The 15,763-nt window shown below is 53.2% G+C and overlaps 7 protein-coding genes across 7 annotated transcripts; 5 read left to right on the forward strand and 2 right to left on the reverse strand.

The window, feature by feature from the left end:
• On the forward strand, positions 1 to 1,194 carry PODANS_4_9400 (uncharacterized protein; the record flags this gene model as incomplete). Its single annotated transcript, XM_001905849.1, has 1 exon — positions 1 to 1,194. A coding segment is annotated over one exon (1,194 nt), but the record flags the coding sequence as incomplete, so codon positions are not given.
• A 24-nt stretch (positions 1,195 to 1,218) lies between these two features.
• On the reverse strand, positions 1,219 to 2,105 carry PODANS_4_9390 (uncharacterized protein; the record flags this gene model as incomplete). Its single annotated transcript, XM_001905850.1, has 2 exons — positions 1,219 to 1,697; positions 1,766 to 2,105. The coding sequence occupies 2 exons, from the start codon at positions 2,103 to 2,105 to the stop codon at positions 1,219 to 1,221; spliced, it is 819 nt and encodes a 272-aa protein (XP_001905885.1).
• Positions 2,106 to 2,739: 634 nt separating this feature from the next.
• On the reverse strand, positions 2,740 to 4,458 carry PODANS_4_9380 (uncharacterized protein; the record flags this gene model as incomplete). Its single annotated transcript, XM_001905851.1, has 3 exons — positions 2,740 to 2,882; positions 2,938 to 4,058; positions 4,124 to 4,458. The coding sequence occupies 3 exons, from the start codon at positions 4,456 to 4,458 to the stop codon at positions 2,740 to 2,742; spliced, it is 1,599 nt and encodes a 532-aa protein (XP_001905886.1).
• Positions 4,459 to 4,858: 400 nt separating this feature from the next.
• PODANS_4_9370 (uncharacterized protein) lies at positions 4,859 to 6,803 on the forward strand (the record flags this gene model as incomplete). Its single annotated transcript, XM_001905852.1, has 3 exons — positions 4,859 to 5,988; positions 6,048 to 6,445; positions 6,571 to 6,803. The coding sequence occupies 3 exons, from the start codon at positions 4,859 to 4,861 to the stop codon at positions 6,801 to 6,803; spliced, it is 1,761 nt and encodes a 586-aa protein (XP_001905887.1).
• A 1,247-nt stretch (positions 6,804 to 8,050) lies between these two features.
• Positions 8,051 to 9,218, forward strand: PODANS_4_9360 (uncharacterized protein; the record flags this gene model as incomplete). Its single annotated transcript, XM_001905853.1, has 3 exons — positions 8,051 to 8,178; positions 8,245 to 9,029; positions 9,088 to 9,218. 3 exons carry the CDS (start codon positions 8,051 to 8,053, stop codon positions 9,216 to 9,218), a joined length of 1,044 nt encoding a protein of 347 aa, XP_001905888.1.
• A 1,259-nt stretch (positions 9,219 to 10,477) lies between these two features.
• Positions 10,478 to 11,853, forward strand: PODANS_4_9350 (uncharacterized protein; the record flags this gene model as incomplete). The annotated part of the gene is made up of 3 exons (XM_001905854.1): positions 10,478 to 10,484; positions 10,541 to 10,632; positions 10,693 to 11,853. 3 exons carry the CDS (start codon positions 10,478 to 10,480, stop codon positions 11,851 to 11,853), a joined length of 1,260 nt encoding a protein of 419 aa, XP_001905889.1.
• Positions 11,854 to 12,927: 1,074 nt separating this feature from the next.
• PODANS_4_9340 (uncharacterized protein) lies at positions 12,928 to 14,895 on the forward strand (the record flags this gene model as incomplete). Its single annotated transcript, XM_001905855.1, has 1 exon — positions 12,928 to 14,895. The coding sequence occupies one exon, from the start codon at positions 12,928 to 12,930 to the stop codon at positions 14,893 to 14,895; it is 1,968 nt and encodes a 655-aa protein (XP_001905890.1).
• Positions 14,896 to 15,763: the final 868 nt, after the last annotated feature.

The raw sequence follows: 15,763 nt of genomic DNA on the forward strand, positions 1-15,763 counted from the left end.
CCTTCAACCCCGACTTTTTCCTGTCTGGACGTAACCCGCCGTTACGCAAAAGCGTACAACTCAAAAACCAGACGGTGGAGAATCGACGGCTTAGTTTCATCACGCAACGGCCTGAAAGGGGAACGCTGGCTGAGGGCCGCGCTGAGGAGGTACCAGCCCCCGTCCGTGACGGACTTGCTGCAGATTGAACTCAACGAGCTGAAAGCGGCCGAGCTGAAGGAGCCGATGCCGAGGAATGTGATGGATTTTAGGGATCATCCTGTTTATGCTTTGGAGAGGCATCTCAGGAGGAATGAGGTTTTGGTACCAGGGGCGCAGGTTAGCGGGACGGTTGGTAGTGCGGGGGGGAGGGGGGGGTTGGAGAGGATTTACAGACGGAGGGATGTCAAGGTGGCGAGGACGAGGGAGAAATGGTTTAGGTTGGGGAGGGTGGTGAAGGGTGGGGAGGTGCCGGTGAAGGTGCTGCCAAAGATGAAAAGGAAGAAAAAGGGGCGGTTGGGTGATGGTGATGATGATGAGGAGGGGGAGCAAGGGGCAGGGAATCCAGTTTTTATTGAGAGTCAGACGGAGGTGTATGTGCCGCCTCCGGTGGTGGGGGGGAGGGTGCCGAGGAATAGGTTTGGGAATGTGGATGTTTATGTGCCGAGTATGGTTCCACGGGGGGGGGTGCATCTACCTCATGAGAGGGCGAGGAGGGCGGCGTTCGTACTGGGGATCGATGCTGCGCCGGCGTTGACGGGGTTTGAGTTTAGGGGGAGGCAGGGGACGGCGGTGTTGAGGGGCGTTGTGGTTGCGGTTGAGTATAAGGGGGCGATGGAGGCGGTTATTCAAGGACTAGAAGATATGGAGGTGGAGGAGGAGCAGGAGAGAAAAACGGGAATGTTGCTCGCCGTCTGGAGAAGAATGTTGAAGGGGTTGAGGATTAGGGAGAGGATCATGGATGGGGTGGATGAGGAGGCTGAGGCGGAAGCCGAGGCCAGAAAGCAAGAAGACAAGGGTAAAGCCAAAGAGGTAGACATGCCTGATTTCGACGACACCGCCACCCCCTTTCACGATGACGAAGATGAAGACTCAGCCGGAAGGGGTGGTTTCTTCCCATCCACCAACCTCGACAGCGATGACGAAGGGGGAGGGGGTGGGTTCATGGTAGAAGAAGAAGAAGAAGAAGAAGGCGGCGGCTTCGTGATAGAATAGCCTTTTTTTTTCCAATCCCAGATTTCAATTCTCACCCTCCCCCTCCTGCTTCCGTCCCTCCCAAAACCCCCTCCCATAACTCACCATCACCTCCTCCCCCCTCTCGATCCCGGTATTCAACCCCTTTTTCCCCCTAGGCAAAACCCACACGCTCATCACCTTTTGTCCCGTCCTCTCATCCCACGCGACTTTGAACTCGGCGTTTGGCTTCCCCTTTTGTTGCTTTGGTGGTTTCTTCTGCCCGGGGACTGGCTCCGGGGGGGTGAAGGGTATACCGCGGTAATCGTTCACGAACCTAGCCTCGTTGCCAGCTCTGGCTGCGTCGACGGCGACATCTGCGTCGCGGTCTAGCCAGAGGTCGTAGTCTGATTTGGTGTAGTCGTAATCTTCGTCTTGGAGGCCGGGGCCGGAACCGGGGTGGTAGTGGCCTAGGTAGGGGAGGATGAGGGTGTCTGGGGGGAGGTGTTGGGTTGCGAAGAGGCCGGATTGGCCGTGGGCGGGATCTAAATGGGGTTTAGAAGGGGGAATAAAAATGGGGGAGGGTGAAGAGGAGGGGGGGGACGCGACATACGTTTTGGATCAGTGATGGGGGTTATTTTGACGTGAGGTGCTGGCCCGAGGGGGAAAGATCCCGGGATGGTGGGGAGGTCGGGATCCAGGGTGCGGAGGAGGGAGAGTTGGGAGGGTGTTATTTGAGGGGAGTAGGCGGGGGTAGTGAGATAAGGGAGGGATTTGGGCCAGTTTACGGGAAAGGGGTCGTCGTTGCTGGGAGTGGTGGATAGCGTGGGTTGTGATGGCGTGGGTTGTGATGGCGGTTTTGAGGGTGGTGTTTCTTTCGTCATTTTACTCGATTTGGTCCTTTTTATACTGGACTCGTTGGCGGGGTGTTTTCTTTTTCGGGTTTCTGACATGTTGGTGATATAATGTCTTTGGAAGTGGTTGGTGGATGAGAGTTGCTTTTGTGGGTGTGAAGCAGGTTGCGAGATGGAAATGAGAAGTCTAAGTTGAAGTGGTCAGTGCGAAGTTTTGCCGGGCTTGCGACATTGCAACAATCTTCAGACTCTGGGACAAGCCGACATTTCCAGGTTCCTGAACAAAAAAAAAATTTAAAAAAAGCAATGATTCGATCTGTGATGGCTATAAGTGAGCACACATAGACCAAATAACAGAGATCATGAGGTAAAACCAAGGCTTCGAGGCATGGTAAATAGGCCTTAAAAAGATAATTAAGAGGCCTAAAAGGATAGTGAACAGGCTTAAAAAGATAGCTAGGAAGGCTATTAGTTATCTTTTAAGAGCTACCAAATATTTTTCGAAGATTGGTTCAGTATTTTGCAGTGCCAGTTATTATGTCCACGACGTAGTTCTATGTACAAGTCGACTTCGCAGACGACAATGTCTTGGAAATGCTATCGCTATCGTACAGTCGGGTCTGGCCCAAGACTGGAAATTAGTCTTGGGCGAAGAGGCTACCCAGATTGTTGTATATTTGGCTTTGTTGTTCCGGGGATGGTGTAACGGAAGACAATGCTCGCGCGCTCGGCGTCATACAACCTTCTCGAACCGGAGATACAGCTGCTCGCTTGCAGGACGTGAGGTGTACCCATCTGACTGATTCGCTACACCCTCATCATTCACAATGTGGCTGGTGTAGTTGGAGTAGATGGCCGCGATCATGAGTTTCATCTCTGTTGAAGACGTCAGACAGGCAGAGATGCCATCAAAAGCATGAGCACAACTCACCATTCATTGCAAAGTTGGACCCAATACACATCCTACCGCCTGAGCCGAAAGCCCAGAATTGCCTGTTCCGCAGTTTCCTTTCGTCTTCTGTTCCCGTACCCGGCAGCCACCGAGTGTGGTCCCATTCCTCAGCATCTGGAAAGACTGCCTCGTCACGATGGAGAGTATAGGCCAAAGCTGCCACCCTCACGCCACCCGGTACATGGTACGAGCCTAGACGACAGCCCGCCTCAGGAGTTTGACGTGGCTGTGGCCCAGGGATTGGCGCGTGAAGGCGTAGTGTTTCTGTCAGTACGGCGTGAAGTAGAGGGAGACTGTCCAACTTTTTGGGATCCGGCATATCAATCGTTCCATCTGGGCGCTGTCGCAGGTTTGGTGTCATGCCCAGAAGTTCAGTTCTCAGCTTCTCTTGCAGTTCCAATGACTGTGATAGCCTCCAGGTTAGATATGTAAGGGCCAAGCCAGCCGTTTCCTGGCCTGCCAGCACATGGTCGAAAAGCTCTGATGCAACTGACAGCCGGAAGTTGGACACAGCCGGATACAGGAGCGAGTCCTTGCCCTTCGTAGTTTCATCTTTCCGAAGCCCACCAACTAGACTTTTCCATACTACAGGCTCATCCCTTGGGTCAGTGTTAGTTGTGTCGGGAGAGGCGGATATCTGATCACAGAGCCGTAGACACCAGTCGCCAAGCTCCTTATTGGCTGCATCCACCCACTTGGGGCAAAAGGGAATGCCAATCTTGCGGCAGAATCTGGTGAACTGTGGCATCTCTTGATCGTAATATCCATAACCCTGGCGGGCCCTGTACAGCTCGAGAAAGTGCTCTCTGTAGGCCTTGTCGCCTAGAAAGTCGGTTCCATTCCTCAGCCCAAAGAGGTAGCCGGCGATAAAATCCATCGTTGCCGCCATAAACACCGAATAGATATCGATGCCATGGGGAAGCTGGGTATCTTTGGCGGACCGTTCAAGAATCGGCAGAATCCTCTCGGAAAGAATGGCGTGCCCTTGGGCTGAAGCCGCCGGACTCGACTGCATGTATGACTTGGAGTAGACATGGGATATCAACCGCTTCCGTGCCGAGTGCTCGGCAGAAGGTCTTGCCGAAAACATGCAGACAGCGCTTTAGAAAGTGTGTAAGCACAAGTAGAAAGCAAGACGATTGATTGCTGTCTGTGCGTGCCATACCCATAGTTGTCAAAGACAGAATACCACGAAGTCTTCTCAAATCCACCCTGGTAAACAGTGCGGACACAGTCCACGTCATCGATGCTCAGTTCGCTGGGCCCAACTCGGACTATGGGACCGTGACGGCGGTGGGCGGCAAAGAGTGTTTTATTTTCTCGATGGGTGAATCGAATCCGCAGGATCCAGAGGCGGGAAAACGGGACGGACCAGTGAGCGTTGGGAATGCGCGCAAGAGGGGAGAACAATGCAGGCCAAAAGATGAAACGATATGTCAGAAAAGCAAACAAGGCGGCTGCGGCGCAACTCAGCCCTGTGAAGCCACCAGCCATCTTCATAGGCTTCCAAAACGTCTCTGACTCTTTTCCCTTTTGATGCGGGCTCGCTTTCAACGTGCATGAAAGATTGATGACTGCAGACAGGTTGGGAGTCAATTGGCCTTGGCCGGGTAATCTGGCTGCCCGATTGAGATTCGAGCGGATGTCTTATTGGTCAAGATATTTACGCTAGTCCTTTTGTGGCTAGTGCGGCAGTTGAGTCACGGCATTGATAGATGACCCTCGGAATCCACTTCAGAAGTTCCATCCAGTGTTGTGTCATTGGTTCCTGTCAACCAAGTCAAAAGCAAGCAGCAGACGGTTGATATTCAACATCAACGTCTCTTCATCTTCATACAACCTTTGCTTTACAAACAGCAAACTGCGTATATTTCATTGGCCGCTCTTAGTTTCAGAAGCAATGGGGTCCTCGGTGCCCAGAAGCTTCATCGACCTTCCGCTGGAAATCCAGTTCCTGGTTTTCGCCAACTTTGACTGTGCAAGCGACCTTCGAGCGCTTGCCTTGACTTGCAAGAAGCTGCATAGCGCTGTCAACAACGATGGATGGCGACGTTTCGTGGAACGCAGTTTTCCCTCTCTGTCTATTCCCATTCCAAACGGAAATCGCCACACCTGGGAACAACTCGCCGAATCACTAACCTGGCAAAGTCGATGCTGGGACCGGCGAGCTCTGCAATTCCAAGTTCTACTACACTCACCACACGGCGATGAGGTGAGACGGCACCGAGGGAATACGAGGGGGAGAAGTCTATTCCACTCTGTTGTTGATGCTCATTTCGACCCAGCCACCCATGAAGAGCTCGTTGTATGGGGTGCCGGAGAAGACATCGTTGGCCGGTATAGGGAGCGCCAGGGACCGGACAAGCCGTCCAAGTCTTCGTGGCACAGCGTTAATGGCAAGGAACTGGGCTTCAGGGCGGCTTACGATGATGTCAACTCGGTAAAGATCGTCAACCACCACACCGGACGAGCTGTTGTCACTGGAAGGCACAATGGAACGCTGTCGCTCATATCAGCGGAACCGGATCGCTTTGGCCAGCCCATCTCGGAGTTCAAGTTCGGTCCTCCACAAACATCTGAAACAAACAACGGCTCAGAACCGGAAAATCTCAGTTCGTTGGATGTTCTTCAACACGGCTCCAGCACAAGAATAGCGGCTGCCACGAGGAATGGCCTGGCCATATTCGACCTTCCTGCGGACGCCACAACCGAACTAGAGCCATCTGCTACATTTGATCTCAAAACAGAGATATTCTCCCTGAACACCTCGAGACTCAGTCGTGCCAAATGGATGGAACAGGGCGAAACCGTTGCATTGGCTTTGAGTGGCTCTCCCGATCCTCTCCGTTACCTCTCCCTGACACCAACGGGCCTCACTCATCACACAGCTGCCAAGAATGCATCAATTGCAGCTCAGTTTGAGCTCAAGGACAATGGAAATATCTGTCCCAATTCTCTAGAACCTGTTTATCGGACTGGAGGCTGCAGAACCAGTCTACTTCTCAGTGCGTGGCGAGATGGGACTATCAGGTGCGTCAACCTGACAGCTTCCGAACCGCGTCTGGCCATGGTACTAACACCGTCTGTAGGTTACAAGACTTACGCACACCATCACCGTTTGACGCTGTCTATCAAGACAATGTTGATCCATGGGTTGATGCTGAGGCCCTCATGACATACGGCACAGAGCGCTTCGTTGCCGGAGGGGGGGATGGCCTCACCGTCAAGATATTCGACTTTCGCTGGGAGCGACCCTACCATCACACCTCAGGTCTTCCGTGTCTGAACTCATCGCCATTCCCAGGACCCTCGCAAGCGTTCTTGAAAAATCCTACAAAGTCAAATCTCGGCAATGAAAGGTGCAAGCAAGGACGAGCGTGCCAGTACCACGAGCTCTCAAAACACATCTACTATCGACCGAACGCCAAGTTTTACCTTTCCAGGTCACTGATCAACAGCAGCGCCACATCTGGTCGCTTGCCCGAGGGTCAGACATCTCGCCCAACTTTTACATTGGCATTTCGGGCGGAGTTATCGAAGCCAATCTGGAGCCGTGTCCAAACAACTACCCACCGGACCGGCCCACTACCGACCCTAATTTTGGATTCCCAGACTGGAGAGGACGTGCGGCAGATGGCAGCGGGTACATGAGCAGACAGGTCTCGCCGGCTCTTATGGAGATTGGGGACGGTTATGCATACAAGCACAACGACAGACCGATACTGCTTCCCAGGCTGCAGGACTGTGGTGGTCCTCCGAGCTGGTCTGGCCCGATACTGAAGCTCTCCAAGTATCACCGGCTCGATATGAACTATCAGACAAGGGGGGACTTTCTGTGGGGTTGACCATACATCAGGGATAGAAAACTGGACATATCACGGGACCATTCCCCTGAAGCATTCCAAAGCAGCCAACATCCCAACATTTCGTGTTTCCATGCCAGGAACAGCATGCTGAGAAGCCTCTGTTCCCCAGCTGACCAGGTCAGATGAACAGTGGTTGAACCTGGAGAAAACGGCCGGGATGGTGCGGCTTAGCTAACAACTGGGGAAATGGGGTGACCCGATTGGTTGGCTACGTCAAAGCTGGGCTGAAAAAGGCCAAGACAAATGCCGAGACTTCTCTGGATTGCCGGATCTGAACGGATGGGGTGGGTCGCGCTCGGGACGAGTGACGGACGTGCATGCACTTGCGACCCGGGAAATCATCTTGTCGGGAATACATCAGACATTTGGAGTATCGTTTATTTGGGATGTTATCTTTTTGGAGATGTAGACAGTATGTACATACAGAGTTGGGACCAACAGCATCAAACCAACCTGAGACAGGTCTGCAAGGGGAGAATTGGGGAAAAAGGCGTGGTTTGGGGGATTTATAAAGAGCGAAGAAGCCCAGGCTTGAAATGATCAAATGTGATGTCAGACATTACCCCTCCATAGCCGTGCTTCTGCCGACGGCGGCCGGTCGAGGGGCACGGCCCCGTACAAAAGTGACAAACCTCCTGCAGATGAGTTCAACAAGGTACAAGCTCACACACATACACACACACACCCCGGGGGGGGGGGGGGGTGGTGATCCCTGGGTGGACGGATGGATAAGGACGGGCGGAATTAACGTGGGATAATACGTTTCGTTAGATACACAATCACAGATACCGGTGCCTTGTGCCGTCGGGTCGGGTGTTTTTGGCTCCAAGGGGGGCGGGGGGGAGTGTGTCTTTTGCTGGCCTGGGGGCGCGGTCGAGGAAAATAGATAAGTTGGCTGTTCTGGCCGTTTCAAACTTTCATTGTTGTTCCTGTTCTTTTTCTTCCCGTTATACCTGGTTGTTCCACTCATACTCGAATCCACTTCGTCATATCTTGTTTGACGACATCATCACCAACAAGAGCCCTAGATACCCACCTTGCTTGCTTGTGTGTGTATAAGTCAAGCTTCGATTTCCATTCACCCGATTGGTTTGACGGCGTCATAAAGTAGATCCCGCTTTGACTTATACACTACTTCAAGGTCTACCACCACCAACATTATCATCACAAACTTCACATAGCTGTTTTCTTCTCACAAACAGCAAAACATAACAACTACCGTCAAGATGGTTTCAGCATACACCAGCAACGGCTCCGAGGGCGAGACGGAGAAGATCAACACCAACATTGTGACGCTCACCCGGTTCTTGACTGAAGAGCAAGTCAAGCACAAGGAGGCCACCGGTGACTTTACGTACGTTTCTTCTTACCAATTCCCTCCCCCCATATTCATTCACCTCTAACAATCTCATGTCTTCAGGCTCCTCTGCCACGCCCTCCAATTCTCCTTCAAGTCCATCGCCTACTACATCCGCCGCGCCACCCTCGTCAACCTCACCGGCCTCGCCGGCAGCTCCAACACGACAGGCGACGACCAAAAAAAACTCGACGTCATCTCCAACGACCTCTTCATCGAGGCCATGCGCTCGTCGGGTAAATGCGCCTTGCTAGTGTCGGAAGAAGAGGAGGAAGTAATCTACTTCAAAGACGCCAAAGACGCGCGCTACGCCGTAGCCTGCGATCCAATCGACGGCTCCTCCAACCTCGACGCTGGTGTTTCCGTCGGGACAATCTTTGCGATTCACAAGCTGGCTGAGGGGTCGACGGGAACAAAAGAAGACATCCTCAAGCCCGGGACGGAGCTTGTCGCGGCGGGGTTCACCATGTACGGTGCGTCCGCCCAGCTGGTGATTACGATGAAGGGGGGGAGCGTGAACGGGTTTACGCTGGATAACGGGGTGGGGGAGTTCATTCTGACGCATCCGGACATGAGGCTGCCGAAGAAGAGGAGTATTTACAGTGTGAATGAGGGGAATAGTTTGTATTGGGAGGACAATGTGAAGGAGTATTTTAATAGTCTGAAGGAGGCGAAGGAGGAGGGGGGAAAGCCGTATAGTGCCAGGTATATCGGGAGCATGGTGGCGGATGCGTACAGGACGTTGCTTTATGGGGGGGTGTTTGCCTACCCGGCGGACAAGAAGAGTCCGAAGGGGAAGTTGAGGATTTTGTATGAGTGTGCGCCGATGGCGATGGTTTTTGAGAACGGTGAGTTTGACACATGGATCTATGGGCAAGGGAGATATGATGCTGACAGTGATTATAGCTGGTGGCCAGGCGGTTGACAGCCAGATGAGGAGATTGATGGAGGTGGTGCCGGAGCATATTCATGACAAGAGTGGAATTTTCATGGGCAGCTGGGATGAGATTGAGAAGGTCAAGTCCTTCCACAAGTGAGGGATATGACAAGAACATCATGACATGATTGAAGCGATGGAAGTCAATTTTGGGTATTTCTTTTTTTTTTTCTTTCTCATTTTACTACACATGCATTCACCACGAGGTGTTTTTTTTTTTTTTTTTTTTTTTTTTTTTGGTAATCTTTCAATGAATGAATTCGATATCATGAGAATGTTCCTTGGTGTTTGATGTGTAATGTCTCGTGCTCTTCTGAGAACATGGAATCGGACTCGACACCGGCCCCCGCGGTGGAACCGTTCTGCAACAAGTGGTGTGTGTGTATGCAGGTACTATTTGACCATCAGAGTCAATCGCTTGAACCTAAAGCAAAACAACTCCCTGACCGTTATTTGTCGATGTTGAGGCTGTCTCCCTCACCACGAAATAGTTGACACACAAAAAGTATGTTCACATGCCTTAAAGAATAGTTTATAGGCCTTCAAAGATATTTAATAGGCCTTTGGGAATATTCAAAAGGCCTATTAACTATCTTTAAAGGCCTATAAACCATCTTTCAAGGCCTATGGACTATCCTGTAGGGGCATGTTAACCTACTTTAAGTATCCTCAATTATCTTGTGGCAAGGGTGGCTGTTTATGGTGCCTGAGTAAGTCCGGTTTTGGAGTTGCAGCGGGCATGGGCGATCGACAAGACCTTAGCAGAGAGAGGGTTTGAGGGATATCTCACATGCCAATTGGGCTATTTTTGTTTCTTCCCCAGAGTTTCTTACTACCCCGTGATTATGGAATCCATGGAGATTCTTTTTTTGAAGAGACAAACCAAAAAAAGTCGGGGAACCGGGGATTGCCCAGGCGGCGGAAAACATCTTGCATGTGAAAGGAGCTGGATGCATCAGAGGAAAACGCACCCCGGGTCGCACTAGGCCGCATTTGGCTATGCCTCGGCCTTTTTCTGACATCACCTGGACCCGCGGCTGGCCACGGAGCACACGGCAGCGAAACCTCGCCTCACACGGGCGCCGTGGGTGGACAGTTTCGCTGTGGAATGCGCTTTTCGACCTTGGCTGTTGTGTTCAGCGAGGGAAACAACCGCTACTCCGAGGTATCTTTTTGAATTATAACCATCTCCAACCCCCGCCCCCGTCCATCCGTTTCTCTGTTTGTCGTGCCACTACCTTTTAAAAACTATCCTTCCCTTCTCTTTGTTGTGTCCTACAACTTCTGACCCTGTATAACTCCTTGTTCCACCACTTTTTCAAGTCCCTTGGCTCGTTACAAGATCCACAAACCGCAACAATGGGTGGTGAGTAGACTTCCTACCGATGACCGGCGCGTGACGGCTGACATTCCGTGGTGAAGCTCTCGACAGACTTTCTCAGCTGGGCAACCAGATCTCCGGCGGCGCCTCCGCAGGCGGCAAGGCCAAGCTCCTGGAGAAGAACCCCGATGATGTTAGTTTGACCTGGACACATGACAACCGCGGCGCATAACTGACATGCCTTGTTCAACAGATCGTCGTTACCGCTGCCCTCCGGACGGCCATCACAAGAGGTGGAAAGGGTAGCTTCAAGGACACAGCCGCCGCCGACCTGATGGCTGGTGCCCTCAAGTCCATCATCGAGCGCTCCAAGATCAACCCCGCCCTGGTCGAGGATATCGTTGTCGGCACCGTCCTCGCCCCCGGTGGTGGCGCCACCGAGATGCGCGCTGCCGCTCTTGTTGCCGGCTTCCCCGACTCCACCGCCGTCCACACCCTCAACCGCCAGTGCTCTTCCGGTCTCCAGGCCTGCGTTGACATTGCCAACGCCATCCGCTCCGGCCAGATCGAGGTCGGCATCGGCGCCGGTGTCGAGTCCATGTCCACTCAGTATGGCCCCGGCGCCGTGACCGAGTTCTCCGAGCTCCTCGAGAGCCACCCCGAGGCTGCCAACTGCAAGGTCCCCATGGGTGTCCTCTCTGAGCAGATGGCCAAGGCCAAGGGCGTCACCCGTGCCGTCCAGGATCAGTTCGCTGCCGCTTCCTTCCAGAAGGCCGTCAAGGCCCAGAAGGCTGGTCTCTTCAAGGAGGAGATCGCTCCCCTCAAGGTCAAGTACGAGGACCCCAAGTCCGGCGAGACCAAGGAGATTGTCGTCGACAAGGACGATGGCATCCGTGAGGGTGTCACCGTCGAGTCCCTCGGCAAGATCCGTGCTGCCTTCGCCAAGGACGGCAGCATCCACGCCGGCAACGCCTCCCAGGTTTCCGACGGTGCCGCCGCCGTTCTCCTCATGAAGCGCTCCACCGCCGAGAAGCTCGGCCAGACCATCCTCGGCAAGTACGTCAACGCTTCCATCGTTGGTGTGCCCCCTCTTCTCATGGGTCTCGGCCCCTGGAAGGCCATCCCCAAGGTGTTCGAGCTCACTGGCATCACCAAGGAGGACGTTGACATCTTTGAGATCAACGAGGCTTTCGCCTCTCAGTGCCTCTTCTGCGCCAACGAGCTTGGCATCCCTGCTGAGAAGATCAACCCTAAGGGTGGTGCCATTGCTTTCGGCCACCCTCTCGGCTGCACCGGTGCCAGACAGGTGTCCACCCTCCTCTATGAGCTCAAGAGGACAAACCAGAAGATTGGTGTCACTTCCATGTGCATTGGTACTGGTATGGGTATGGCTGCTGTCTGGGTTGCCGAGTAAGTGGAAGAAGGAAAGGATTGAACAAAAATCATCATTCATTTTTGGTTTGGCAAGCGAAATCATTTTGGGCATTTTTCATGATATTTTTTTCCTTTTTGTATTACTCGATTAATGAGAGGAGGCCGTCGTGTCGTCACGTTCGTCTGGCTGTGTAACTCTAGAGGGCAATTTCAAAGGAACAGGGAACAGAGTTGGTTATACCTTAGGTAGCTACAGTATGGGAGGGGCAAGAGTTCAACTGTGTGCTTGGACAAATACACACAGTTACAAGGCATTATCTTTTGGAGCGTTGTTTTTTCTGCATGTGAATTTATCAGGAGCAAGTTCATTGGCCTCGAGAAGTCGAGAAGTAACTGACAGAATGGTGGATAATTACTGTGTGGGGTAGGAGACGTAGTGGGGATGGCTTGAAAGCTGGCCAATCAGAAACTTTGTATTGTTCTGGGGTGCCGTCACCGCTCTGGGGGATGTGAGTCCTCTTTCTCAATTGGAATTACTAGAAGGCCAGCCCAGTCGCTTCTGGACCCTTTCGTGGAGTTCAACATCTCCATTTGTCTCGTAATTTTCAACCTCGACATTTCTGCAGCGTTCACGGAAAACCCATCAAATCCTCGGCATCGATTTCTATCCCGGTACCCTCCGGTTCTCAAAGCTTCCCGGTCCTGCGGTTCACGGTGCAAGGTCTAGGATTCTCGGCGTTCGATTGGTTACACGCCCCGATTCGATATTCGAGACAAATCCGATTGCGGTTTTTGCGAGCCCTGCAAGTTTCGAAACCCCGCATACTCCCCCGTTACTCGTACTCCGGTGCTCTATGACGAATTGAAGGTTGGAGGGGGAGAAATATACATTGGCACTACGCCGTTACCGGCTTTGTTGACCACACACAGGCTTTAGAGCCAGCAAGGCTGTGAACGGCCTAGTGAAGAAGGTGTTGTTCATAGTGCGTCTTTTCATAGCCGGACAGGTTTCTTTGAAGTGCCCCGCGGCAGGTGGTGCAGGAAACTGTCTCGGAAGGACAGAAAAAAAAAAGGGGACGTTAGGTCGAAATAGGACACAGCGAAAGGGCCTGTCATGGCGAGAGAGAATAATGAGGCGCCGGGTGCCGGCCAATCAAAACGGCCATCCATGATTCATTTCGACAGCAGCGATCAAACACAGCAACACACCGTGGTGCAACCGCATCACCGTGTCAAGAGCCAAAAGCACATTGTGGGTGGTGGCTCACGGCTGCATGCGCGAGTGCCGTCTTCCAAGGGTCTTCACAAGCACCACGGTGGTGCAACAGCCTCGACGACCAAACTGAACAACCACCACCGACAACACGGCAGCGGCTCGATTTCACCAGATAAAGACGGGGAGGGACTGACTTTGGTGTCGAAACGTCACCACCATCGCCGAGCAACCTCGGAGCTGAAGCTCACCGGGGATGCTACCACGTCATCCAATCACATACAAAAGAACGTGTCGCAGACGAACCTGAAGCGCAATCGGTCCCAGGCGGATGTGGGGAAGAAGAGCAAGTCTACGACGAGTCTGCATCGACATACCGTCTCGAATCCAAACGTGAACAAACTCAAATCTTCGCGGGAGGGTTCCAAGGTTCATTTTAATCTGGGAGACGACGAGCAGGAAGACGATAGTCAGGACGACGGGGAATGGGTTGATGCCAGCACTTCTGCTTCACCGTTGCTTTCGAGACGAGGTTCTACTATTGGTGGGAACGGACAGCCGACGAATCCGAATCCTCCTCCTCCTCCCCCGACGAACGAAATACAGAATAAGCAACTACCTACGGTTGTAGCGTCGCCTCCGTCTCCCACGTCGCATAGAGATATTCCGAGTAAACAACAGGCGCCGCCCGAGAGTGGGAGCGGACTGCATAGTGCGGACAGTAGTTTTACCCGGAACGCTACGCTGGCTAATACGATTACTTCACGGATATTGTCCAGGGCTCCTTCTCAGGGTGCTGCGCCAAAGATGTCGACCGAGATTGCTGTTGCGCCTAGGCCGCCGGCGCCGAGACTGCCGTCTGCTCCGCCTACACGGCCGGGTTCGTCACAGAGGATGTCGCCAGGGGAGGCGAGTCTGATGCAGTTGGCGGGAGGGGTGGGACCCAGACCTGGGAGCAGCGGGAGGGCGGAGCTGCTCACGTCGAGGTTTGTGGGTGGGAGCAGCCAGGAGCCCGGCTCGGGCATAGCGGCTGACTCTTTTATCGTTGCTGCTGCTGCGAACAAGGGGGGTGTTTCTCGAGCTGCGCTGGGCGGCAAGGCGGACGCTGGTATCCCGCGTCGGCCGCGGTCGATGGGGAGTCTGTCGCATGCGCATGAGCAGCTTAATGGGGGGAGATATGATCAACAGCAACATACTGACGACGAGGAAGGGGTTCAACACCAGTCTAATGGGGCGAGGACAAGGCGCAACGGAAACGGCTATGTAGTGCCGCGGGATATGAACCGGACGCAGCAGAAGCTGAATCTGCAACGGGCCAGCTCGGGATTGGAGTCGACTGCTTCGGGGCAGGCGATGGTGCCTGTTGGTGGTGGAGGTGCACCGAGCCTGCTCATGGGAGCTGTCGGGGGTGGTGGGGGGGTTGTTTCGAATTATGGGACGGCGAACCCGAAGCATGGGAAGATTTTGGAGAAGACGGGGATGCAGTATTTGAGTGTCAGACGGCATCAGAACCCGATTGCGAGGTCGGTGGCGAGGATTTGGCAGCTGCCTGGGATGGAGATCAAGGCGCAGAGGATCCCGCCGCCTAGTCGGGCTGCGAGCACTAGAAGAGGAGATTTGGGGAGGTTGGCTGTTGAAGGAGGGGGCACTAGGCCACCGAGTAGAGCGGCCAGCGGGTTGAGGGTTGGGGAGAGCGCGGCGAGCAGTTTGGGGACTGATGATGAGTTGGGTGGTGGTAACGGAGGTGGTGGTGGAAAGGGGAGACTGAGCGGTGCCAGTCTGGTGGATGGCGGGAACGATGCCGCGACGAGGGCGCAGCTGGAGATGATGTGGAATCAGAGCATGGATTTGAGCGCGAGCCAGGAATAGAGAGCCGTGGCTGAGCGGGAGGAGACATTGGTTGCACCATGGGGGTCATCATCTCAACAGCCAAGGGGGTCGGGGTTGTCGGTTTGCAACTTGGAGACTGTCGAGGAGGAGGAGGGGGGGGGGCTCTCTAATGCGGAGCCCCCGAAGGATTTGCTGGTTGAGAGGCCTTTGTCGGGTGTTTAGAGATATCTCCCACAAGCCCGTTGAGGGATGTTATGGGGGGTGGGTGTGGGTGGGTGGGATAGTTTTTAGGTTGATGGGGAGGATAGCGAGTGATTCTTTTGAGTTTATTTGGGGGGTGTTGCTTTTGTGTTTTTTTTGACAGCGAACATGGAACTGGGGAATGAAATATGATTTTTTTTTTTTTTGCCTTAAGAATTCTTGGTGTGGGATTAACGACACTGGGTGATGGGCAGGTCAGGCTGTATATATAGATAGATGGCTACAAGGGGGAAAGGAGCGAAACTTGATTATGACCACCACTTTGAGCAGTGTCTCTTTTTTCTTTTCGTGATGTTCTTTTTGGTATGTCCCAAGCTTCAAGTGATCACTTGAGTTGATGGGGACCTTGATGTGTGACGGGCTTCATGTTTTTCTGTCCACCTCGCAAAGTCATCATACATACCATTCACCACACTTCATCACAGCACACCACAAGAGAGAGAGAGAACCATAGTATATTCATATTTACTCTCCTCCAGCCCATTACCCTCCTTAACTTCCCCCTCCGCCTCCCTCCCCCGTAAAAAAGCATTACTCGCTTTGCCTCTCAAAACTCACAACACCCAACTTCCACTGTCTCCTCAAGAAGCCCCCTCCCCCCCCCTCCCAGCAAAAATGAAATGAAAGCCTAAACAGAGAAGACTCT

Source organism: Podospora anserina, chromosome 4, assembly GCF_000226545.1.
Source record: "Podospora anserina S mat+ genomic DNA chromosome 4, supercontig 4".
Lineage (NCBI taxonomy): Eukaryota > Fungi > Ascomycota > Sordariomycetes > Sordariales > Podosporaceae > Podospora > Podospora anserina.